Consider the following 27,236-nt stretch of genomic DNA (forward strand, 5'->3'; position numbering starts at 1 on the left):
GGAAGGTGGAACAGGATTGCTGGATTCCCCAGCAAGTAGCATTAGATCTCTGGATCAGTGTCAGGTGAGGTACATTGGCTATGCAGATCTCCAGCAGGTGGGACCAGATCTCTGAATCCCTGTCGATGGGCACTCGATTGCTGGGTCCATGGCAGGCGACGCTGGAAATGCTGAGCTCTGTGCCAGCGATCCCGGTGTCATAGCAAACGGCGCTGATCCACTCCTGGCGGGCAGGGGATACCAGAACTCAGCGGCCGGGGGCGCTGGATCCCTCAGTCTCAGGGGGCCGCCCGGCATTCCGGCAGGTGGCGCTGTAGTCCTCAGTGCCGCGAGCGGGCGCCTGCTCCCTGCTCCCGAACGGCGCTCCCCTGCCGGGATGAAGGTTGAAGTTTGAAAAGTGCCGGTTGCGAGTGGCTGCGCTGGGGTAGGGAGCTCGGGGGCCGCGGGGTAAGAGGAGCCATGGCGGCTGGGGAGTCCCGGCAGGTGAGCGGGAGAGACTTGTCCGAGCGGAGATCCGCAGCGGGTCCCGAGGGCAGGAGACTGGGCTGGGCCGGGCCGGAGCCGAGAGTCCCCGAGCTGGGGATCGGGATGAGCCCTTCTGGGACTGGGCCGGGGTGAGAGCCTGAGGCGAGGAGGAGAGTCCCGCGGGCCGGGGGAGAGGGAAGAGGAGAGGCGGGCGGGGGGAGAGCCTGAGGGGATTTGGGGGGCGGAGGCGGGCGGGGGGAGACCCTGAGGGGATTTGGGGGATGGGGGAGGAGAGTCCCGCGGGGGCGAGTGGGGGGGAGAGCCTGAGGGGATTTGGGGGGCGGGGGAGGAGAGCCTGAGGGGATTTGGGGGGCGGGCGAGGAGAGTCTCGCGAGGGCGGGCGGGGGGAGAGCCTGAGGGGATTTTGGGGGCGAGGGCTGGCGGGGGGAGAGCCTGAGGGGATTTTGGGGGCGGGGGCAGGCGAGGACAGCCTGAGGGGATTTGGGGGGCGGGGGAGGAGTGTCCCGTGGGGGCGGGCGGGGGGAGAGCTTGAGGGGATTTGGGGGGCAGGGGCGGGTGGGGGGAGAGCCTGAGGGGATTTGTGGGGCAGGGGAGGAGAGTCCCGCGGGGGCTGGCGGGGGGAGAGCCTGAGGGGATTTGGGGGGCAGAAGGGGAGAGTCCTGCGGGGGCGGACGAGGAGAGCCTGAGGGGATTTGGGGGGCAGGAGGGGAGAGCCTGAGGGGATTTGGGGGGCGGGGGAGGAGGAGAGTCGGGAGGGGGGAGAGCCTGAGAGGATTTGTGTGGCAGGGAGAAGGAGAGTCCTGTGGGAGGGGGGAGAGCCTGAGGGCATTTGGGGAAGCATGGGGGGATGACAACAATGAGATTTCACATTTGCAGAGGGACAGTAATTTAGAAGGGAGAGAAAAATTGGCCTCTGGAAAAATCAGCTAGTGTCTCCCCCAGCTCTTTCCCATTGTCACCTCCAAATTCTCCCTTCTTGGGGGGCTTTTCAGGACTCCTCAGGATTGCCACCTCCCCCCAGAAACTCATCTTGCCTTCCTCCCCTACATCCACGCAGGGGCTCAAGTGTTCTCCTGGCTTGCTTGAGAAACTGGACCCCTTAGGAGTCCCCAGTTCCCTTACCCTGAGACCTTTTTTTCTTTCCATGAGGCTGTGGTTTCTCCACCCAGTATGAAGCAGTCAGTCTCCCATTCTGATCTATTGTGTACAGCCCTCTTTCTGCTCATCCCAGTGTATGTGGGGACACATTCCTCTCACCAGAGTAGACCCTGTGATTTTCAGAACAGACTGGGTTGGCTCTGAACAATGGGGTTATCCTTCACTGATGACGATTATTGAGGTAGTGTCTAAAAGCCCAGGTTGGAGATTAGGGTTTCTTTGTGCTAGATACCATGCATATACACAATGAAAAAATGTTCCCTGGCCCAAAAAGAACCCCACGAATATGGGCTAAATTTGCTACAATGTGACTAAGGGAGGAATGCAAGTGTCTGATAGGTGTGAATGTTAAGGTTATGGTTTAGTTATTTAGGATGGCAAAAGGGTTTGTTATAACCAGGAGAAATGGGCTGAGATGGAGAAAGGGAAAATGTAAGGTGAATAACAGGAAACGTTTTCTGGCAGTGGAATGCATTAGGTTGTGGAATACTCTCCTATGGGAGGTGGTGTGTGTGCCCCATCACTTCGGACGTTTTAAAAACTAATCTGGAAAAAAATCTAATCTGGGAGTATAATATATTACAATCTCATTCTGTGAGCAAGTTAGTGACAGAAAGGTCAGAGAGGTTTAATTTGATTTGTAAAAATTGACAGAATCACAATGTCACCCACTTGCTGTCCCCCATGGCCTGGCTCCAGGTCCTCAGGTTGGTGGAAATGTTGATATGTTGGTGGAAATGGGTTGAATTGGGTATAATTCAAATGCCCTTTCTTCCACAAACACAATGGTGCCAAATATGACAAACCTAGAACAATTATCAAGATATGTATTTTAGAAAATGTTTAAAAATTAAAATTTTAAATTATACTTTAACACAGGAGCTGCATTGCTTACATAAAAAATCCCTGGAGAATCCACTATAAAGAATATTTCTGAAACAGCCACTGGGGCAAGGGAATACCCGATGTAATAAATAGGTCTTTCCTTCTCTCTGATTTTTTTATTTTTTGTGAGAGGAGGGATAATGTCTGCATAATTCAGAGTAGTAAAGGGGACCAGATTCACAAGTGCTAGAAGTTGATTTATCCCAAACTGGGAGCTGTACTTTTAACTTTTTAAAATACATTTAGTGTAGGTGAAAGCTGCCAGACTCAGGCTTGGTCTAAACACAGAGTTGCACCAGTTTAACTAAAGGCGTGATTTAAAATCCCTTTAGTTAAAAAGGTGCATCGTTGTGTGTGGACATTCTATATCAGTTTAAACGTTCTGTTGGTTTAGCTTGCATTTGCTGAATGCTGAATTGATATGAGCGTCTATGCAGGGGTTTGCACTGATGTAGCTGAATTGATGTTTAAAGTGATTTCAGTTAAAGCAGTGCAATGTCTATGTGTAGACAAACCCTCTGGCCCCAGCTCTGCAGTGGGTCCTGTGCTATTGGACTTCATTGCAGGTTCAGAGTTTAACAGCCTAGGAGACTAACCTTTTCTGGGATCCACAGAACAACTGCAGCATGGACAGTGTCAGCTTCTTGACACTCCACCCAGAATTCCTAAACCAGCTTTGCAAAATGATCATAAAAATGTATCAGCCCAAATGCAAATTCTGCTGTCTTACCCTTTTCTGTGTTGATTGACTGAATAGTATTTTATGTCCCCTAGTGCAGTGGTTCTCAACCTTTTTCTTCCTGAGGCCCCCAACATGCTATAAAAATTCCTCCCCCACCTCTCCCGTGCCACAACTGTTTTTCTGCATATCCAGTAGCTTAAAAGCCAGGATTGGCATTAGGGGATAGCAAGCAGGACAACTGCCTGGGGTCCCATGCCACAGCGGGGCCTTCAAAGCTTTGTTGCTCAGGCTTCAGCGCCGCATGGTGGGGCTCGGGCTTTGGCTTTCTGCCCTGGTTTATTTTGGTAGACCCCCCTGAAACCTGCTTGCGGCCCTGCAGGGTGCCCCAGACCCCTGGTTGAGAACCACTGCGCTAGTGCAATCACTGTTAACACTGGGTATCTTCTGGCCCACAGAGGGTAGAAAGAGCCTGTAAATCACAATGCCTTAGGGTATATGTGTTCTAAATATACTGTATTTAGAAAATGGATAGGCAGATAGTTGACTTTCAGCTATGTGTTTGGCAGGGAGCAGAGTGGAGGAAACTTGCCCTGACACTGGCCACACTGTATCCATTCTGTGGGTAAATGAAGGATGTCAGTTTCCAGCGCAGTCAGTCCAGTATTTTTTGCCAGCCCTAAGCTCACACTAACCAGCTACCCTATAAGTTTGTCAGTACAAATGTACGGGTAGGACCAGAAAGGTGTGTTGCATATACCTATCAATATAGTTTGGGAAGAGGATAAATGACACACTTTTTCCTAATATTTGTTTAAAATGTAATTTTAAAAAAATCAAACTCCTTTTAGTAACTTTCTACACACTGGACAAAAGACTTTCTGATTTCCTGACCGAGAGTTGGTACAGTTTGGCTGAGTGACTCAAGGGCTCCATGATTCAAGTTCCTCTTGATGAAACCTTTTATTATTTGTTGTCAGGAATTTGGCTAGATTCCTGGCCTTACTAATTGGGCGAGAACTTCCTGGAGTCAGGATGTTAAACCTGAGCTACTTTGTTTCATTACCAATCCCAAAGTCTCCTTTTTTGGTTGTTGAGTCTGTAGTGAACTTGACATTGGCTTAAACCACAAGTAAAAATAGAATTCGTTCTCGCTCTCTCTCGTTTTGCTATTAAACTGAAATTTAAGCAACACCTGATTAGTGAAGAAATATGGAGAGCCTGCTTATAAAACTAGCTGTGTGATGTGCAACACAATAACAGCATTACAATGACTCAACAATTGTGTGTTTCTGAGCTGTTGGCATGTATCTTGGGTGCATTGTAAAGTCTTAACCACCCGTGACATGCACCAGTGACCTGATAATGCAAATCCTGATGTGGTTTGTTACTATATTTATGGTCTAATATTAAAGAATATGACAGGGAGACAGGACTCCTAGGTTCTGTTCCTACCTCTGACAGCGACTCTGTGAGATTGGGAAATTTACTGAGTGTGACAGGAACTTTATTTTGCTGCTCTTCATTTTGTATAAAAGTGAGGATCATGGTAAGTAATCAATCAGTCCTGGGCGCTCTGTGTGTGTATATATATATTTATTTTTCTTTAATTGCTATGGAGCCCTTTAAAACCCCTCCTCCTTTTCTAGAGCCCCCTGCGTGGAGCTGCTTACTATGTCATCAGCAGTGGGTGGAGCCAGGAGCAGGTCTCTGTGGATAGGGGTCTGGCTGCCCCTGCCTGGGTGGCAAGCCTATTCATGGGGGAACATGGGGAAAGTCTGTGCTATCTAAGCTGTATCTTGTTCTGGGGCTGTAAACAGAGCCTGTCAGTCCAGAGCTATCACCAGTACACCTTTCACCAAAACAAATATGTTTAAAATTGACTTAAAAAGCAAAGCTAAGAGCAGATTTTAATGTTGCCAGATCAATTTCAACGTGAGCAAAATTTTAAAGAAGCCATACTGCTTGCAAATCACAGCTAGGATGGGGGTTGGGACTACAGACTGTGTCTGTCTTTTCAGGTATAGCTTGTACAGCTGACTTTTTGACTCATTAATTTACAAACAGATGTCTGGATTAATTTATTTGTCTTCCTCAGTGATGAAGACTTGGTCATGCATTCACTGAAAGTTAGAGTATGGCTGTAACACCTCCAAAAAGTTCCAGTTGGCATGTAGCTTTGGACAACTGGCAGCTCAAGCCATATTAAAATAAAGATCTGCACCTGTTATATAATGCCAATGGAACTCAGACTCATGATCACGATAAGAACAAATTACAGCTTCCCTTTGGTACTCATTCAGGACACATAAATATAAATTGATATTAAATAACAAGAAGACAACCTTTGTGAGGACTCATCTCATTTGTGAGTTAGTGCCTAGTTGGGGTATATTAAGATCAAAGATGGGCCCCAAACTGCAAAGTTAAAATTTAGATCTGATCTTCCTCAAAATTTGTTGGTGATTGGAATCAAGGTTTTGGTCTGAGACCTTCTGTAGTTGAGATGAAGTGGTAGAACGCTATTGATGTGTCGCACACTCACTGTTTTGCTATCACATAATATCTCCAACTCTCTCCCCTTTGGTACTGGATTTAGGGCATCTATCTCCTGCAAGCGAGCAATGGGGTGAACCTCATGGATCCAGGGTTCCAGCAGAAACTGGAGGGTGAGAAGGAAGTAATTCGTCGAGCTATCCAGAAGGAACTGAAGATCAAAGAGGGGGCGGAAAATCTGCGCAGGGTGACAACAGACAAGAAGAACCTGGTGCATATAGAGCATGTGCTGAAATCTTCCAATCGGAAACTGGAGCAGCTGCACTGGGATCTCCAGGAGCTTAATGCCCGGATTGTAGTAACAGAGAAAGGGGAGAGCAAAACAGGTATGTCTTAGTACGTAATTGTTGGGCATGATAGCTTCAGCAGTAAACCTCATTATAGCCAATGCTTTAACTTTTTTTTTTTCTATTGGGGGGTAGTATGATGGGAAGGAAAAATCTCATCCATCTAGGAGAGGAATCTCAGCTGGTTCCTGCTTATGTCCAGGTGAGATGAACAGTGTAGAGGTATTGAAATTTGGAAAGTTGTGATTGGCACTAATCGAGATGGAAGGAGGTGATAACATAAATCAGAACGGGCAAAGGATTGAGTATGTTGGACATAGGATCACCTCCTGAACTTTATTTAGGCAGACGTACAGAGCTTGGGAGAGAAAATAGGGGCTTTGGGGTAGAATCCAACATGCAAGTTCCTAACAGAGGGGTGAATGTGAGATTGGAAGTTGTTGGTATTCTCAGTTAGGGCCTGATCCTAAGAAGCCAGCAGTTCTCATATTGGGTCAGTAGTAGGCTAGGGTAAACAACTGCTAGGAGAATTTGTCCTTCTATTGAGGCCGTGTATTGTACGTGTCTTTGAAGATGAAAACCTCATTTATACTACTCTTCTCATCTCATCTATTACCCTTTGAGGGAACTATGAGAAGGAGGGTAATGGAATTCACTGTTGTTGCACAGATGGTTCTATGTCCCCGGACCCTTGTCTCTGGGAAAGGAACCCAAACCCAGTGGCAAGGAGGATAGAGGCTCTGAAAAAGCAGCTGCACATTGAGATGAAAGTGAAACAGGGAGCTGAGAACATGATCCAGATGTATTCAAATGCAACGTCAAAGGTAAGCATTGCTGAGTAGAAATAAGCAGGGAGCATGCCACTTTGGAACAAGATTTCTGTTAAAAGTGCAAACACACAAAAATCTTTATTCCAGATCTGGGTGTGAAAGGGAGACGCTTTAAGGCAGAGTTGTTTTAGGTTGAATGACTGAGCTCATCTGTGTGTTCATGAGCTGATGCACAGCCCTGTGACAGCATGGTGTACTATCCTATGGGGGAACAGTGTTATGAATGCTGGTTGTGTTAGGCTTATTGTCACAGGATGTCATTGAGGCAATAATTTACTACAATTCAAATCAGTCTGCCTTCTGTGGGGTTTCTTGCACCTTCCTCTGAAGCATCAGTGCTGAACATTGTTAGAGACAGGATTCTGGACTAGATAGACCAGGGGTCTGATCTGGTATGGTAATTTATGTTCTTAGACTTCAGATACTGATTATGCTTCTGTTCTCTGATATTAGTTACTAGTATGAGACATTAGAATGGCTACCAGCATCTAACAGTGGTGGTAGTGCCACTAGATTAGAAATGGATACAAAAAATCTCAGAAGTGGTTGATCTTGTCAGTCATAGACATGGAGTGCTGCCTCCAGAAAAGTCAATCCAGGCTTTGGGAGGTGCAGCAGAGGGAAAGGAGCCAAAACATCTGACCAAAGGTAAGAAAATAAAATGCTTTGGAATATGACCCTCAATGTGTGACACTATCCCAAATCATCAAGTTTCTGATATAATGTACCAAGTTGGTGCAATACTGTTTATTTCAACAGAGACTTTAAGATAGAGCAAAGTATAAATGGTATCTTTGTGTATGAGTTACTTAAGAAAGAGCTTTTGGGGAATTTACTGCTTTCTTATTCATCATGCTTTTTGTGTTTGACATAATCATATTTAATATTCTGGAGGAAAATAAAAATATAAAGTTTAATTAAGAAGCTTAATTTAACTATATGAGCAAGATAAAGAACTTAGACATTCTGGTTTATTCCTCACCTCCATCCATACAACTCTGCCAGCACAATTGACTAGAGAAGCACAATATTGAATCATTGCAACATCAGCACAAACTCTTAGTTGAATGTACCCACAGTGCAGGACACTGTTACCTAGCAAACTCGTCACATCTTTCATAGGTGTCACAGCATTTCACAGATCCCTCATCTGTATCTACCATGGTTGGAAATCATCAGCCCTGTTGCTTATGCATCTTTTTTGCACAACTGGGCATTGTGTGAAGTTTTAGGACTTTCTGGGACCCCTTGTAAGGCCTTGTGTGTTGTGGTGCCCCATCTTTGTCCTAGTCTAACACATCATTAAAATCCATTTCTCTCCTGTATGGACCTCCCTAGCCATCTGTAATCTGTCTTGCCAGGACCGGAAGCTGTTGGCAACAGCTCAGCAAATGCTCCAGGACAGCAAGACGAAGATTGAGCTGATTCGCATGCAGATTGTGAAGGTATCTCAGTCGGCAGGTGGAATAGAGGATGCAATGGATCCAGCAAGTAAGATGCTTTGGATATCTGACATCACTCAGAGAAGATGCTTCTGAATTAAGAAGCCCCAATGCCTGAGATGCTAGGCCACTTGCTTGTCTGATTGTTATATTTATCTCCAACCTTACCAGTGAAGGTGGGGGCCACCATCAGTCTCCTGGAGCTACGCATCGAGGAACTGCGGCATCACCTATGCATTGAAGCTGCTGTGGCTGAGGGGGCAAAAAATGTGGTGAAGATCCTGGGAGGCAGGCGGGTGCAGGATCGCAAAGTGTTGGCTGAAGTAAGCACCATTGCAGTATTGCTACTTGAAGCATTGGTGGTGACTTTCTGTATGCTGGATAGTAACCTTTTTTCAGAGGAAAAACAGTATTACGGCTGTTGTCCACGAATGCCTTAGCTTTGTTCTGAACAATGATATGATGGCTCCCTACTTCAAAGTCCCATTACACTGGTCTAAATCCCCCAGCACTGCCATAATACCACAGTCCCTGCTCATAGTGATGTTGTGGCAGGTGCTACTCCTAGCAACTGTAACGGTAGAAGGTGATAATTCCCTTGTATAACTGCTGTTACTGGCTGTTTGAGAGATTGTGTGCTTGTCATTGCCATCTGATTCATTGCCTGTAATATGCAATGACTCTTTTTTTTAAAAGCCACATATAAAGCTCCCCCATCTTATGCTGTTCTTGTGAGAGATGTTAAGTTTCCAGAACTTGCCAATTGACTTACATCATAAAGCTAAGACAGAAAAAAATGAACTTATAGTAAACTAAACAACAATCTCTTTTATTTTTCTAATGGTCAGAACAGGAAAATGTGAATTGGAAATTTCACTCATTTGCTATGTAACTTTGTGCAAGTCATTTATCCTTTTTGTGCCTCCATTTACTCATCTGTACAATGAGGATAATACTCATCCCACAGGGCTTTTGTGAACCATAGTTAATGTTTGTAAAGAGCTTTGAAGGTCTCTGATGAAAGGCTCTATGTAAGTGTGAAGTGTTAGTTATAGTAATTTTCCAACTTGGGCGTTCATTATACCAATAATTTTTAATTGGAAATCTCTTGGAGTCCAAATTTGTGTCTGCTTGTAGTGCACTGGCATGTAAGAAATCAGTTTTGGATTTTTGATCCTAGTCTGTTCTTTGAGTCGGAAATACCATGGTGGGAGCTTATTCAGGGCAGAATCCTCTAGACCCTCAGCAGCAGTGACTTGCAATGAATGAGTGATGCTGACAGTCCCTTCTTGTCCTTCGTGAGCAGGATGGGAAGTTGGGTCACTTGTGAAGTGTTAGTAGTACCAAGATCATGGCAGTGGCTATTCATTCAAAGCCTGTACTAGCTTTTTCTCTGCTCCTTGTTACCAGGCTCAGGGTCGTTTGCAAGAATCATCTCAGAAGATTGATTTGCTGCGCTTGTCCCTGGAGCAGCAGCTTAATGAGCTTTCTTCTGATCACCCAAAGCGGGCACTCATCAAGCAGGAGCTAGTGAATGCTTCCTCTCTGGGAGCTCCACATGTCAGCATCCAGCCCTTCACTTCACTGATCAAACCCACAGCTCTTACAGGTACCTGAGGCTGCGGGGGGTGGGGAATATTTCTTCCCTATGTACCCATGTCATGACTGTGGTGGTTTTTGTGATGTGGACACTTGGTCCATTAGGAATTGGCCCAAGTCCTCAATTTGTTTCATGTAGGCCACCAAAAAGCTGTCAGATTGTAACGACTTTAATCGCTACTGAAGGCTGGGCAGCATCAGTCTAAAGTTTCTGACTTCCTATGTGGACTGACTAGAATAATTTCCCTTTTCTTGAGAATAACACTCTTTGGTGAAATTCCTCAGGTTCATTAGAAGTGAGACTGATGGGGTGTCAGGATCTGTTGGAAAAAGTTCCAGGACGTTCCCGAGTGTTTGGTTCATCTCCCAACCATGGGAGCCCAAGTGACATGAAGTCCCTGAACCGAGCACGAGCTGGGATGAGTATTCATGGCCGCAGTACTGCAGCAAAGCACTTGCGGAATGAGGAGCTGTGTAGTGAGTATGATATTCCCTGTTGGATCAGTGATGGTGTATTCTAATGTGCCTGCCACCTTTCAGTCTGGTGTGAGTGCAGTGAGAGGAAACTTGGCTCCTGAAACAGGGGAAGAGGCTGAATCATTTGGTCTCCTATCCCTCTTAGTGATCTCCTGTGGTGGAAATCTGATTGGATTGTGTGGCTACCTCCAGCAAGAAGTATATTCCAATTTATGACCATATAAAAGATTGTAACCTACACTTTCTCCCTTGTCCAGATGAGGTGCTTGCTGTGCTCAAAGTGGACAATAAAGTGGTTGGTCAGACAAACTGGGGCCCAGTTAATAACCAGGCTTGGGACCAAAGCTTTGTCATTGAGCTGGATCGGGTAAGACTATATTTCTGTAGGATGATAGGAATTCCAGGATCTTTTCAGTCTTGTCCTCAGAACCTTGTATTTAACTTAATTTGAATTATTTCTGTGGATTTGGTGATTTACTTGTCATTCAATTTTTGATCTATTTCTTTACTGGGACTGATAATGTGGCCTTCTCCCCAGCCTTAAATCTACTCTAAGTACAGGTTACCTCTGGTATAGCTTAAGTCCGAACATTTGATGCCCCTCTTCTGTCTCCATTTGAGTGGCCATGCTCCATCTTTTACCTGCAATACAGCTCACTTCAGGATATTTGGGATGAGGTACAGTCTTATGTAGGAGCAAAGTCAACAAATTACATCATGAAAATGAGCAATCTTTAAAGAAAGTTGTAGCTGCTGAAGGTCTGAAAAGACCAAAAAGGTGGGAAGCAATAGGAATGAGGAACTGTCACCTCTTCCTTGGAGCATGTTTCTTATACACTGCATTATTTAGCTGCATGGAATTTCTACAAGGAAGGAAAAGGAACTAGCATCAGAGCTAAGGTGGAGTTCAGAGTGTGTATGTTATAGGCCGTTGACCTGGTCCATTACCAAGCTCTCTGCTTCTCTTCTTGCAGTCCCGGGAGCTGGAGATTGCAGTTTATTGGCGTGACTGGAGAGAGCTGTGTGCAGTGAAGTTCTTGCGCTTGGATGACTTTCTCGATAATGAACGCCATGGGATGTGCCTCTCTCTCGAACCCCAAGGGATGCTTTTTGCAGAGGTAAAGTCTCCAGATTTTACCTTTCTCCTCCAGAAGAGTCACTACTCTGGAGGTTTTCTTCGGGTATACACTGAAGTGATAGGTAATTCTTTTGGGTTTGTCTCTCCTTGCGTTGAGAAGGTTGCAGACAAATGGGTAAACTGAGGCACGGATAGGTGAAGTGACTTACCCAAGGTCACACAGTGAGTCAGTGGGGGAGCTTGGACTAGAACCCAGAAGTCTTGACTCCTATTTTCTCTAGTCTAACCTCTAGATGTACACTCCCACCCTCCCTCAATGCGTTGTCTTTATACCTCAAAGGTAATCTGCTTGGCCTCTGGTGGGGAGAGGAGGAGGGATGATGAGCACTTGTAATTCAAATAGTTTCCATCTCCCTGTTTAAAGTGTCGTGTCTACCCTGGAAACAGGTGCTTGTCTCAGAATGAAAGGAGTGAACAGGGAGGATGTGTGTTACACACATTTATTTAAGCAATTATATAGTTTAACTTTCATTTATTCAGATTCTTAATTTTTATTTTTGTTATTGTTTTGGGGAATAGTGAATGATCCATTTGTTTACGAAATGATCAATTTTTTTACCTTTGATTTGTGTCATGGTCTATGTAGATGGAAATTCAAATTAAATAAAAAATGCACAAAACAGCATTTTAAAATTATTAGTTAAATAAAACTACCTTAAATATGCTGGATACATTTAAACAAAGTTAATGAAAAAGTTAATCAAAACATGTTTTGCATTTAAAACTAACTGATTTATTAAACAAAGTAAGTATTATCTGTAATTAGTGAATTGAACTGATTGTTTGTCACCATGCCCTTTAGGATTTCCGAAGGAATAGATTTCATCCTCCTGCACCTAATTTTGATTCATAGATTGAAACAGGAAAACAACTTTTCCTGCACTTTCAACTCACATTGATCTCTTAACTTAGAATGAACTAGTCATTAAACTGAACTCGTTGAATAAACTGAAATAAAATATATTCTTTCTGTATCTGTTGAAAAAGTTGGTTTAGCACATCAAAAAACACTGGTGAGAGATACTAAGGGCTTGTCTACATTGGCAATTAACAGTGCTTCAACTTTCTCACTCAAGGGTATGAAAAAATACCCCCCTGAGTGCAGCAAGTTGCAGCACTGTAAGCACCAGTGTAAACAGTGCCCCAGCGCTGGGAGCTACGCCCCTCGTTGAAGTGGTTTTTTAAAGCGCCATGCTGCAACCACACAAGGCATGTTAAAGTGCTGTCACAGCAGCGCTTTAGCACTGCCAGTGTAGACTAGCCCTTAGCCAGTGACTTTCACCAGTTCAGTGATATGACTTTCTTTAAAACTTGGCAGCAAACATTTACTACATAATATTATATGTTTTTATTTAATTTCAATTATTTTAATAAATGTAAGCCTTAACATAGATTGCCGTAATTTAAAATGTAGTTCTAAATACGTTTATTTTTTTAAAATAAACCTTTATTTAATTTAAATTAAAAATCTGTTTAAAAAAAATCATTGATTATTACCCGCCCTAAGGAGTGGCCTTTGTCACTGATACAATCTACTCTCAAAAAGAAAAGGAGTACTTGTGGCACCTTAGAGACTAACCAATTTATTTGAGCATGAGCTTTCGTGAGCTACAGCTCACTTCATCGGATGCATATATATAAATTTTATATTTATATATTTATATAAATATATTTATATTTATATAAAGTCTGCTGCAGTTTCCACGGTATGCATCCGATGAAGTGAACTGTAGCTCACGAAAGCTCATGCTCAAATAAATTGGTTAGTCTCTAAGGTGCCACAAGTACTCCTTTTCTTTTTGCGAATACAGACTAACACGGCTGTTACTCTGAAATCTACTCTCAGATGGTTGAGGACAAAAGCACCAACTAAAAACAAGGAAAGAAATAGTTTAAAAAGATGAGTGTGTTTATAGCCAGAAGTGACCCTTAAAGGGCCCCATTGTAATTACCTGGGCACTACATAAAAACCACAGTCTTTGACTTGCTTTTGTTAGGAGTCATCAGCAACACTTTACATTAAAGGGGGTGGCTTAATGGTTAGGTTTGAATTACTCAGACTGTCTGGAACCATGGGATCAAATCCCATCAGGTTGGGCTCATCCCTTCATCTTTCGAGATAATAAAGTGCATGGAATTCAGTTTGTTACGAGATCTCCAGGTAACCCCTTAAAAACCACAGTCCTGTCTCCTTTGCAGGAGACAAAAGATCCCAGGCCATCTTTCCTAAATTGGGGTCTGACCCAGTCTCCTTAGCCAAAATTTCCCCTCTTGTCACTCTTGTGTTGTGGAGTGACTGGTTACTGCTTCCCACTTTGGAGGTATCTGCATTTCAGCAGTGCTTTATGTATATAATTTGAAAAGTACACTGGCATCAATTGGGATGGAAGACACCTTAGAAATGTTATGAGAAGGGTCCCACCAAATTCACGGTCCATTTTGCTCAATTTCACAGTCATAGGATTTTAAAAATAGTAAATGTCATGATTTCAGTTATTTAAATATGAAATTTCATGGTATTGTAATTGTAGGGGTCCTGACCCAAAAAGGAGTTGGGGGGTCGGGTCACAAGGTGATTGTAGGGGGGTTGCGGTACTGCTACCCTTACTTCTGCATGGCTGCTGGTGGTGGCGCTGCCTTCAGAGCTGGGCAGCTGGAGAGCAGCAGCTGCTGGCCAGGAGCCCAGCTTTGAAGGCAGAGCCGTTGCTGGCAGCAACGCAGAAGTAAGGATGGCATGATATGGTATTGTAACCCTTACTTCTGTGCTGCTGCCTGCAGAGCTGGGCCCTCAGTCAGCAGCCGCCACCCTCCGACTGCCTAGCTCTGAAGGCAGCAGCGCAGAAATAAGGGTGGCAATACTGCAACGCCCATAAAATAACCTTGCAACCCCACACCCCTCCTGCAACTCCCTTTTGGGTCAGGACCCCCAATTGGAGAAATGCTGGTCTCCCCTGTGAAATCTGTATAGGAGAGGGTAAAAGCACACAGAAGACCAGATTTCATGGTCTGACATACTTTTCATGGCCGTGAATTTGGTAGGGCCCTAATTATGAGCCAATCATTCTGCCTCTGTCAGCTTCTCTGTACTTCATGTTAATGGATACTTCTAACTTTAAAAATTCTTTTTTTTTTTTAACATAGCACCTGAGGGGAGTAGATAGTATAACTCAGTCTGGAGTCTGCCTTCATATGTGACTCCTAGTTTGCTGAATGGGTGTGAATGTTCTATTTGATCAGAAGGCTAAGCATGTGTCCAGGAGAGAAGTGAACTGCCCTGTAGAGTCTCCTCTGCTTCCCTGGCAGGTGACCTTCTGTAACCCTGTGATTGAGAGACGGTCCAATCTGCAGCGCCAGAAACGCATTTTCCCGAAACAGAAAGGTAACCAGCCTGTGAACTGACAGCCACTCCAATTAGGGGCATGTATGGTTATGTGGTTGTCGGTGCGGGAGATGCTGCAGCACTCCATGGCTTGAAGTGGTTTCCATTATACACAGGGTTTACAGTTTGGTTCAATGGCTCTCAGCACCCCCCACTGTAAAAATTGTTCAAGCATCCCTGGTTTATGGTACTTTTTGGAATGCTTCTGGGTTAATGTATGTGTGTAGGTGAGATCTATTAGTGTGTGGCAATGTCTCCACTCACCAGGGAAGTGATGGAAGCATGGCTGTAACATGGAATGTACATGTTATAACATTTACATCCATGCCTAACATGATTATGTGTCGGGGCTACGATTAGTAATTTCTGAACAGCATTGTTGCTAGTAGGATCCAAGTCTCAATCTGTGTGTTCTACCACCTATGCTATCACTGATAAGTGGCAGTGGTGAGAGATTTCCCAGAAAATTTAGACACAACCATGGTGTGGACAGGGATATCGATTGTCCAACAAGGCTTTGAAGTTGACACTTCAGCGAGGTGAATGGGTTGGTGGGTGGCACAGGTCATGTACTCTTTTTCTCCCGAGCTGGAGCAAGAGAGTGAGAATTTATATTCTGAAGGCTCTTTGCAATTGGAAAAGCTCGATTTCTTTTTTTAAACAACTTTGATTCTGCAGGAAACAGCAAAAATCGTGGAAAGACCTTAAAAACTCAGAATCCACAATTTATTTTCACAATTTTTCTGTTCTCAGGCTATGGGACTTAAATTCAGTATGGAAGTGCGGGTGGAAAATAAGAATGTAGTACCTTCACATTATCTTTTGGCTAAGTTCTAGTAGAGTATCAGTTTAATATCTGGTACATCTTCTGTGTGAGGATTATACCTTGCCATTGTAGGGGTCTGGATGTGATGAAATGGAAGATCTTTTTCAGCTCCAACTACTAGGACCTTATGAATACTTTCCTCGTTAGTTACCTATGAGTCTGTCAGCTGTTTTGATTGTCTAGGAGATGTGGTTATGGTGCCTCTTGGCCCACCATCCCCAAATTGGGCCTTTTTTTGGGGTGAGCAAATGGCTGCCTAGATGAACTAGGTAGGTCAGTGGTTCATGTAGTGCTTGGCATGGTAATCTTAGTAATATTTGGATTTCTCCTTCTCCAGGAAAGGAGTTTCTCCGAGCTTCTCAGATGAACATAAATATTGCTACCTGGGGTCGTCTAATGATGAACATTCTCCCTCCATGTAGTTCCATGAACACGCTAAGCCCCCCACTTCGTACTCCCATTCTTACAGACTTTTCCTCTCCAGTGCTGCTGCAAACTCAAACTGATTCACTGTCCATGCTGAGCAGGTAAGTCTTGTTCCAGTTAATGCTATGTGACAAATTGGAATGGGCACAAAATTAAAATTTGGTGAAACTCCACAAGATGGTGAAAGACCTTGGTGTGAAAGATCTATGTAGGAAACTCAGTGTGGGCTATTAAGAAAAAATACTGGCTGAGATGGTGTGAACTTTTATGGCGCATTCAGTATTTTAGGGCCACCTCTGATTTATTGTTGACCATTAGACAGATTTCCAGAATCACGGTTCTTCTTTGAGTATATGCCCCTTTGGGTGCTCCACCATAGGATGTGCATGTGCCTGGGCACTCTCAATTGGAGATTTTAGCTAGCAGTGTCCAAAGGTCTGTGCCTGTGCACTGCATGTCCCTGTGCAGGGGCATATAGGCAGGCGCAAATCTGTTCCTTCTCAACTGCCCTCAGTGCGTATTTTAGCTTTTAGATTTGCTCCTCTAGAAGAGGATATTTTTCACTGGTCCACTAGCCCTTGTAAAGGAGGAAGATCAAGTTGGTCATTAAGCTAAACTTCATTGCTGTGACGCAGTCAAACAATAGATGTCTACTTTAAATTCTTCATCAGATGGCCATTTTATTTATAGCCATTTTTATAGCTTTCATCACTCATAATGTCAGAGTGCTAGGTATTCTGACATGAGTATAAACACCAGCAGCACAATAAAGGCTTATTTCCTTACAGTTCATTTTAAAGGAGCGTACTACCTGTTGATTTCTCATAGACTTGAATCCCAGGTGTGAATCAGGGAGTCTTACTGTCCAGTGCATTTAGGATTAACTTAAACCTTGCTTGTGCAATTCTGACACTGCACTATAGTGTCTGCTGTACCATATTTTATTCCACAGTGACCTCTTTAAAATGTTTATTCCAAATGCAGTGACTATCCAGTGGTTAAACTGACATTTGGCGAGGAACCTCCCCCTAAGCCTCCATGCCTTTTTTTGACAGCAGATTCCAAAGAGGTTGCTCCATCTCCTGCAGACTCTCCGGTAAGGATCTGGGTTCATAGCGAGATTTTTGTGTTTTGGTCAGGTTTCTTTAGTGGGTTGGGCCCTGCCCTTTCTTCTCAAATGCAAGTTCTTTTTGACTTGTAATTCTCAGGAAATTAGTGACTCCTCGGGCAGATGTTGATTTAAGACTGGTTAATATCCAGGGATTTGGGGTCCAATTGGGTGACTGGGCATTGAGCTTTTGATCATTCAGAAGTGGGACAGATCTGGACTCTAAGGGGAGGAGCTCCATCTTCCTAATCCTATAAACTGCCTCCCCTTGCAGAAAAAAAGTGGCGGGCGGGTCATCTTGGGATTTTAGGCCAGAAGTGGGGAAGAGGTATCTGCATGGGGAAAGCAGGGGCACAGAGCTTGCAGATGCTGTAAAACAGGAGGGCCTGTAAAGCTCTCCTCCTAGGAGACCTGGGTGGGAAGGAAGAGGGGATCTCATTCACTGAGGGGAAGGAGCAGTCGCTGGGGGAGAGGTAGAGATGTGAGTTTTCAGTGCTGTAAAGGTTAAATAGCTGTGCCCTGACACATACCTACCTTACTCTTCTACTTGGTGTGTGCCCATAGATGAAAGTGCATTCTCTCTGGTCACCAGAGTTCTCTAGAATTGCACTGAGACATGTGAAGTGACTTTCTGGAAAACCATGGTTCATCCTAGACTTTTTCAAATGGGTACCCACGCTGGGGGCTGACTCCAACAGGGAGATAAAATCTTATTCTTGCATTGCTCAGTATGTAGAAATGGGCTAAGTAGCCAGAGATAATCTGTGTTTGTGTGCTCTGTGGGCCATACTCCACTCACAACAGAGACAATCCCTGTTTATATCACAAGAACAACATTCTCTCTGGTCACTGCTGGGTGAGACAGATGGAGGCTTGGGTGTGGGTTTTCCAGTCTGTTCTGATCTGATCCAGTGGGCCTTTGCAAACACCATTCCACAGAACTGGATGTGGTGACTTTCTCTCCATTCAGTGTCTGAAGAGGCTACATGTGGAAGAGAGGACTCGCAGCTCTGCTGTAACAGAAACACCAAACTGGGCTTCTCAGAGGTAATTGTGGACAGCATGGGGCTCTTTTGGACACAAGAAAAGAGGATATTGAGCTGACATTTTTTTACCATCAGTCTTGAGTTCTGTTAAATAGGTAGTATGACCTCTAATTAGGAAATTAATTTCTCAATAACAGACTTTTTATACTGTATTTATAGAATACAGGTAAAACTCTGTATTTTACCTTATTTATCCAGATGTCTGCATAGCATTATCTGTGTAATGACCCTTGATGATTACCCTATTAACAGGCTGTGCAGTATAATTGAGTGAATCTTTCTAGTAGAAGGTAAAATAATTTAACTGCCCTCAAATGGCTCCTCATTTTTAAGCATTTTAAATTCTCTAGGGCTTAAACTTGTGAGCTATTTAGCTATACCTCTGTGAATACAAAGTAACATACTTCAAAAGCACCCCCAGTAGACCCCACCCCTTGTTTATTATATTAATGTAGCTATTTGAGGTAAATTAGTGCCCATTGGACGGGGGGCATACATAAAATAATAAAGTTGTTTGTAGAGTCTAATCCTGCTATTGGGCTGTATATAACAAGGATACAGACTAGAAAAATGCAACAAGAAAATGCTAGGTAAAAAACACAACAACAATATTGAACCATCAGTTATGTACAAATGCATGAATAACAAAATAAACGTTAGCTGATCTACAGCTTCAACTATTTCCTTATGTAGGAGCATTAACGTATCAGTCCTTTTGCCCTCACTTTGGAGGTCTGAAGTTGGTAGCAAGGACAGTCAGACACATACATTGACATACCTGCCTTCTCTCTGGGAGGGACATTTGTGTCTTTCTAGCCTATATTCTTAGCCCTTCAATTCACACACAGAGGAGAGGGAAACCTGTGTTCCCAGCAAACAATGTTCCTAGACTAAGCCTTCTAACTTCTTATTTATTTTTTCCAAGAGGTTCTAGAATCTAGTTTTAGTTTCCTTGGTAACAGCATGTGGCCAGCATAATGTTTCATGGCATCTGTCCACTCAGCTACACATTTTGTATCCCCCTTTTGGCCCTCTAACACCCCCACTCTCCCCTCATCACTACCTACCCCTATCTAAGAACTAGAATCCTTCTCATCCTACCAGCACCCGAGACTTGGTCTCCTCCCATACCCCACCACCAACTTTTTGTTCTTCTATCGTTGTCCTGACAGCATCTTCATATTTATGTGGTCTTGTCCCACCAGCTACCCTCTAGCTTCGTTGTTTCCTTAGGGTTGGCTTCTTGCTGTGTAAACCTCCTTCCCTTTGGTATCCATTTCTGACCTTTGAGTTTACTAGTAGTGCTTTCTCTGTTTGCCTGCAGGAAGAGGGCTGTTCAGCTTCAGGATTTTCACTGCATTGCCATGCTGGGACGAGGGCACTTCGGGAAGGTAGAGTGTGAATAAGGGGCTTCCTTGAAGGGGGTGGGTGCAAAGCTGTTCCCCTCTCTTTTTCCACCTCTGCGTCTCATAGTTTGTGAGTGGAAATGTTCCAAAAGGGGAAGTGGCTCATTCCAGTGTAAATGGAAAAATCAGCTCCTGCCCCACAAGGAAAACAGCTGATATTCCTGTTAATAAGAGGGTCTTTAGGGTGTTTAGGGATTCCAAAGCTGGAGATAACCTTTAAGGGCTGAGGATCCTCTACCTAGCCTCTTTTCACATACCCCATGTAGTTCATATGCCTCTAGCTCCAGAGCTCATCAAAGTCATTCCTTGCATCATCCATAGGGGTCACTGGAGAACAGCATTAGGTGCTCTTCCTCCCCAAAGATTGAGCTCACAACTCCTGGGTAGTTGGAGCACTGAACAGCTATAAAATCATAGGACTAGCCTTGACACTCCAGATTTTAAAAATAGCATAATTTAAAATGAGTTCTATCTGGAGCTATTCACTGCAGAGCATTCGGGAAAAATAAAACCCTCCTTGGAGTTACTTGGCCTTGGCTTTGACAATGACTCTCTGGAATGGACGGGAGCAGTTTGTGTGAGTACCTGCTGGCTGTGTGGGTGGGAGTCCAAGTAGCCAGATGAGAGAATCTCAGAATGACTAAGAGTGCTGGATTATTGGCTTTTTATTGTCTTTCAGGTGCTGCTAGGTCAATACAAGGCAACAGGAAAGTTGTACGCTATCAAAGCCCTAAAGAAACAAGACATCATTAGCCGAGATGAGATTGATAGGTGAGTCTCTGTCCAGAGGGAGCACTTCCACCAGAGGCTGTGAGATCACCTCTCTAATCATGTCAATCTCAGCACTAATGTGGTAGTGGATCCCTCTTAAGCATCAGAGGGCTAGAATCAAGACTTGGAGGAAGCTTATAATGGTGTTGCTCCTGGCATCTAGCAAAATAACACTCACCTGGGGGGAAGAGAATAAAACTGGAGTTTGGGAACAACACAAAATAAATGTCATCTCCCTTTTTTGTTTCTATAAATCTAAGTATAAAAATATCCCCCCTGTACTTCCATCTCCAAACATAGACTTCTCTGCAAAGCTTTGGCCATGACATTTTCTTTCTTTGAACCCTGACAGCTTGAACTGTGAGAAGCGAATCTTTGAAGTGATCAACTCCTTCAGCCATCCATTCCTGGTGAACATGTTTGCATGTTTCCAGACATCAGATCACGCATGTTTTGTGATGGAATACACCCCTGGTGGTGATCTCATGATGCGCATTCACTCTGATATCTTTCCAGAACATGTGACACAGTGAGTTAGCTTGTTTCAGGCTTCAAAGTACCATAGATGTTTGACTTGGTTCTCAAGTCTCTGTAGTGAAAACTCTTCCTCTTTCTCAGGTTTTACACAGCCTGCGTAGTGCTGGGACTCCAGTTCTTACATGAGAAGAAAATTATTTACAGGTAACATAACAGTAAAGTGTAAGAAACCCAGCAACCCAAATATTAAATTGCGCATTTAGCCACATGTGTAGTTTGCTGCCATGCTCGGGTTTCTTTAGCACTCTGTCCACCTAGCCAGCTCAGTGACATTTCCCTTCCACCACTCCTGCCATCACATTCAAGAGTTAAACTGGATCTTTTCCACAGTTGACTGGAATGAGTTGGCAGAAATAGAACACATCCAAACCTGTGTCTGTATTGACCATACCAACTTACTGTTAACTATGCCAGGGAATGTTATTAAGAAACTGTCTGTCAGACATATTGCCAGTGGGCCATCCACACTGAAGCAGCGATGAACTGGGGCGAGGTAACATGTGTCCTCTTTCCAGGGGCATCCTGGCAATGGGGCCTGCTATTAGCAGGACACATCCTTTGATAGCACAAGCCCCTCCTTGCACAGAGCCATTTCCTGATACTCTTAGGAAAATAAATTAATAAATACAATAGTCTGTGAAGAGCATCCTCTAAGGTGATATAGTATTTGAGAAAATGCACTCTCTATTCATGGTTGATTGTACTTTCCTGGTCCTAACATCTGGGGTTATGTGCCAATTCCCAGACTTCACCCCCCATTCTCTTCCTCCTCTGCTTGCAGGGACTTGAAGCTGGATAACTTGCTCTTAGATGCTGAGGGCTTTGTGAAGATTGCAGATTTTGGGCTGTGTAAGGAAGGTGAGCAACTTTGATGGTACCAAGACTGAGCCATCACCCTTGCTGGAGCAACTCAGGATCTAGGGTTTGATAACATGTTCACAAGCGCAACTAGTGGAATTGCTGGGCTAACACAGTTGTGTTCAATCCCACTTAAAGAAATCCTTCCTATCTGACCACTATGAAGTTGGGAGCAGTTCCTGTTCTTTCTCTCTGGGTAATTTATAAAGGGGGTTACAATGCACTTGACTGTTCTGCGGAGCCAAGATGCAGCATCATGCAGTTTTCCTGAGGAGGGCCTCTTCCTTGCTATGTGGTCATATAATAATTGTGGCTGCAGGAAGTTTCTTTGCCTTGCTGTTTATATAAACAGTGTCTTTACATTCCTTCTTGTGCTTCAGCTTAGAAATACTAAAAAGACAAGCTGCTAGAGTCCTTAGTAAAGATTCCATGCTTCTTCAAGAGTAAATGGACATGGGTGGGCAAGAGTCCTGCAAGGTCAGAGGCAGATCCCTCTTGGAGTAATGTATTAATGCCAGTTCTCCTCTCTTTGCCCACCTGTCTCTGCTGTTCTCAGCCATGTTGTCTATTGTCCAGTATCACCGTCTCTGCTGTCATCACCTACATTGCCTGTTATGCTTCCAGAAAATGTGATGATGCATAACCAATTGAGAATGTGTATGGTGTGTTCATAAAGGCATTTTCTCCACAGGGATGGGTTTTGGGGACCGCACTAACACTTTTTGTGGCACCCCTGAATTTCTGGCTCCAGAAGTCCTGACAGACACCTCATACACGCGGGTAGTGGACTGGTGGGGGCTTGGTGTGCTCATTTTCGAGATGCTTGTTGGTGAGGTGAGACCATTTTCCTCTGGGGAAAGGGAGAGGTGGGCCTCACCACATGACATGAGTGGTCACGGGCTGGGTGCACCTAACTGCTCTTTATTTGTGTCTTTAAAATAATGTAAGTGAATAAAAGTACATCTTTGGGTTCCTCTTGCATTAAAAGTATAATTCCTCTAATTGCTTTTGTGGTGATTTGAAACCAGCTATAACAGCCTAACATTCCCAATTCTGTTCTCTCCACTAATGATCCTTAGTATTTATATCACGTTTTCCTCATTCACAGCACTTGTCAAACTTACTTAATCCTTCCAAAACTCTGAAGTATTATCATCCCCATCTCACAGTGCAATAAACAAATAGTAGGATACAGATACTATGTATGTCAGATAACAACATGTCTCCACTGCAGTCTCCATTCCCTGGAGATAATGAAGAGGAGGTCTTTGATAGCATTGTTAATGAAGAGGTCTGCTATCCGCGATTCCTTTCTTCTGAGGCACTTCCCATACTCCGCAAGGTACTGCAATGGGATCTCCCTGGTTTTACTCAGGCCTCAGCACAAGTAGAGCCAGAGAGACACTCTTCTTACTAGATGGCATTTCCACTTGTGTGTGTGAGTGCGTGTGTTTGTGTGCTTCCAGAGGTGTCCACATATCCTATAGGGAACCCTTAAGATCCACACACACACACACTTTTTTATCTCTTAATTTCTCATCCTTGACACCTCCATACACACATGCCATCCATATAGCCATTGAGGATTAAGCAGGGTTCCTATTGGAGTCTATCCTGCCAATTCTCAAATGGACAGATGTTAAATAACTCTAGGGTAGGGATGTCGGATTCATTCTGTGGATAGGGCTGAATTCCATTTCTAATTATCAGTGGATCAGCGTATACAGTTACGGCTATATGCTACCTAGAGTCCACAGTGGATCACCCACTGATATAAATGGGTGGTTTACAATGGACTAAACTTGAGTTTAGTGCTGACTAAATGGAGTAATGGTCTCAAGTTGCAGTGGGGGAGGTTAGGTTGGATATTAGGAAAAACTTTTTTCCTAGGAGGGTGGTGAAACACTGGAATGCGTTACCTAGGGAGGTGGTGGAATCTCCTTCCTTAGAAGTTTTTAAGGTCAGGCTTGACAAAGCCCTGGCTGGGATAATTTAGTTGGGGATTGGTCCCCCTTTGAGCAGGGGGTTGGACTAGATGACCTCCTGAGGTCACTTCCAACCCTGATATTCTATGATTCTATGACTGGTTATGGCCCTGCCCTGAAGGGAGCAAGTGGAAGAGACTGGATGGTTGCTGCTCTGTTTTCTCTCTGGAATAGTGTTCATGTTCCTCCTTGTTCCATGTGTTGAATTTGTCTATTGGTATTTCCTGCAGCTTCTCCAGAAATGTCCAGAACGTCGCCTTGGGGCAGGAGAGAGGGATGCAGAGGAGATTAAAACCCAGCCCTTTTTCAAGGTAAGAGCTCAGTCCCCTGTGCACCTCTGTGCTCATATGTCTGAGCTGCAGAAGAGCTATTTGCTTTCTGTTGCTATAGAGGCAAACTTGCCTGTTTCTTTTGGTCAAAAATGAGAATCTCATCAACAGCTTTTTTGACACGTGGTCACTAAAGCCAAACAATTATCTACATAACCTATCTTTTAGAACCTCCTGATGGAAGACTGTATTTTCTGGTACTGTTAGGCTTCCAAGCACAGGATCTTTATTTCAATATGTGCAGCTCCAAATTGAGTCTTAAATGTCCCTCACCTCTTAATTTCAGGCATACAATCAAACATCTGCCCTATCGCATGGGAATTCTCTTGCTGTGGGTATACAGATTGTCTGGCAAGCACCATCTCTGAATTCGGGAGGAAGGGTTGAACAGTTAGAATATAAAACTTGAACTGTCAGAGTGTTCACAGAGGAATATGACTGCTGAATAGTTTAGGGTGGAGAGGATGCTATAATCTATACATTATGAAGGGAGGCCACTGAGGTACTAACACTTTTTGAATACTGAAACCAACTGTATAAAACAGTTGAGCTTTATCAATGTCCAGGACTATTCTGCCATAAGTGCTAATATTTATAAAGAGCTATGCCAGGCCCTGTAGTAATGAAAACACACCTTTGGGTAGCCCCTATACAGAGAACTGCTTAATGGTCTCCTGATAAGAGCTTATGAGTCTAATTTAGTTTTGTCTTTGCTGAATAACAGTCTGAGCTGTAGCTTTGTTTTTTGGCTGATTTTCTGAAGAGCAGCCTTAAGTTTCATGGAAGACACTGATCTCTCTCTTTCCTGTGGTGTACATCATTTTGGTTATCTTGGCACTTCTGGTTCTAGCCTGGTAGAAATTAGGCATGCAGCAGCTGATCTGGTAGGGAGGAAGGATACATAACGCTACTATTTCCTACCTACTATCTCACAGTTCATTAGTCTGTTAGTGCCAATCTGGTTTTGTAATTTCCTCTATTTACAGGAGATTGACTGGGATGCTCTGTTTGCCAGAGCACTGAAGCCCCCTTTTGTGCCCTTCTTAAGAGCTCCCACTGACATTAGCAACTTTGATGAAGAGTTTACTTCCCAGAAGCCAATCCTGACTCCTCCAGACGAGCTCCCTGTCCTGACCACTGAGGAACAGGCTGTCTTTAAGGACTTTGACTTTGTCTCCAGATACCTTCTGGAAGTCTGATTGCTGTGGTGTAAGGAGCCTATGCAGACCACTACTACACTGAGAGATCCTAGAGAGGAACTTGGTACTGACTATTGGAAGGTCAAGTTAATAACAGGCAAAGATTATTCATAGGTCTGGTAGTATTAAGGATTGTAGAAAGCAGACTGTTCTGCAAGCTGGTTGCTCTACTGCATTGTTCAGTGTGTGCACATCCTAGGCGGGAGTGTACTGGATGTGAGCTTTAAGAAGGTTCATGCTTGCTGGCTGTGTTTGAAACAGTACCTGGCTGTACTCTGATGCCACCATTGGATCGCTGTGGGCACTTACAATTTAAACTTGATTTCATTTAACAATGTATCTACATGAAATAGAACCTTCCCAAACAAACTCCATTACCTCTGCAGCAGGGCCTCGCAAGCGGTCTAGCGTTCTCAGCACTGGATGATCAGCGGCAGAAGAACTGGCACTTTCCACTTATTTTCTGAGAGAAGAAAAGTGGCACTATTTCTCCTTTGCAAAGGATTTAGGCCCAGTTGTGTTCATAGTTTGAGGGGGAAGGTGTGCAGTGGCTTAATACAACCAGAATGATGAAAGTTGAGTTTGAAAACTGCCCAGACGTTACAAGCTGAGATCTTAGCCTTGCTTTGTAGAAGAAACAAGATTATTTCTACTCTCCTGCTACTCTTAAATCTTAATTCCTGTCTTTAATAAGAACTGATTTAAAACCCTACAAACTTTGCATATATTGTTTATTGTAAATTAGAGACTCTCCCTTCTGATTAAACTTATGCCTTTCATCCCCCTGACTTGTTAGAACATCTCAGGAGTTGGGAGAACACAGATCTTCTGCTTAACACAGAGAGAGAGTGTTCTTTATCTCTGTAAATGTAACGTTAATACTTTTTTCCCTTTCCTCCTTCCTTTCATAAGAGTCTCTTGTCACTTCAGCTGCTTGGATCTGTCCCCTTTGTATGTGTTAGCCTTACTGGGGCCGTGTATGTCACTTTAATGATTGCAGGCAGGTTATTTCTCCACAGTTTTTTTTACCTTACTATGTATATGCTGTATTTTTCTCAGCTAATATAAAATATTGTGGATGTTTATATTGGAAAAAGTAATAAATATTGATTGTGAAACAACTCTGACTAGAAAACAGCCTAAATATAGAATAATTTGTATCAAGACCAACTTCATTTGGTGCCCAAAATGCAGAACTGTGAGTATGTATATGGAAATTAGTGGGTGTGAGGTTCTTGTACTAGCAGTGCTGTAACAGGCACTTATAATTACTATTTAAACATTACATTCTGACTGTGAAACTGTTTTGCAGAGTGCTGTTGCCTCTTCCCAAATAGCCAGTATGACTAGCAAGTCAAAAATAGCAATTGTTCTTTAAACACTTTCCAAGTGATAAGTATGGGGAATGAGAGTCATTCATAAACTATTGGGGCAATTACAACATGGTTGCACTTCACAGTGCAGACTGAACTGCTACACATTTATGGTTGTTACTCTGTGCAGGGAACAGAACTTTGGCTTGTGGCTTTGGCTAGTAGGCTAGAGAAGAAATATCCCTGCTGAAGGCTAATGGGAACAAGTAGATGTTGCTTTTTCAACCCTTCATCTACAGGGATAGACTTTACCAGTGAAGGATTGATTGTGCTTGTTCTGAAGACGGGATCTGGGCATAACCAGAGAGGAGTCCCTATTGAATCAAGATTTGCTGAAGTGCTCAAGGAGTTACTTAGGTAAGAGCTTTAGTATATGTACTTGTGTGGAAGAAAAACAGCCCACCCTGATCTTAGCTCACCCATTCCCACAGTCAAGTATAACTACTGCTTAATCTC

At 43.8% G+C, this 27,236-nt stretch overlaps 1 protein-coding gene across 6 annotated transcripts; it reads left to right on the forward strand.

Annotated features, from left to right (window-relative positions):
- On the forward strand, positions 1-27,201 carry PKN3 (protein kinase N3). 6 transcript variants are annotated; one of them, XM_073314244.1, is made up of 22 exons: positions 1-64; positions 5,808-6,090; positions 6,721-6,875; positions 8,243-8,372; positions 8,495-8,646; positions 9,734-9,932; positions 10,208-10,399; positions 10,657-10,766; positions 11,374-11,517; positions 14,841-14,916; positions 16,080-16,269; positions 17,153-17,264; positions 18,247-18,323; positions 19,647-19,713; positions 20,408-20,499; positions 20,852-21,028; positions 21,118-21,180; positions 21,818-21,894; positions 22,586-22,728; positions 23,129-23,236; positions 24,110-24,190; positions 25,195-26,650. In XM_073314244.1, the coding sequence occupies exons 2-22, from the start codon at positions 5,847-5,849 to the stop codon at positions 25,405-25,407; spliced, it is 2,802 nt and encodes a 933-aa protein (XP_073170345.1). In that variant the 5' UTR covers positions 1-64; positions 5,808-5,846; the 3' UTR covers positions 25,408-26,650. The 6 variants fall into 6 exon arrangements, with proteins under 6 accessions (XP_073170345.1, XP_073170347.1, XP_073170343.1 ...); XM_073314246.1 differs by lacking the exon at positions 1-64 and adding an exon at positions 81-155; XM_073314242.1 differs by lacking the exon at positions 1-64 and adding an exon at positions 322-424.
- Positions 27,202-27,236: the final 35 nt, after the last annotated feature.

The sequence above is a fragment of the Lepidochelys kempii genome, chromosome 16 (assembly GCF_965140265.1).
Source record: "Lepidochelys kempii isolate rLepKem1 chromosome 16, rLepKem1.hap2, whole genome shotgun sequence".
Classification (NCBI taxonomy): domain Eukaryota; kingdom Metazoa; phylum Chordata; order Testudines; family Cheloniidae; genus Lepidochelys; species Lepidochelys kempii.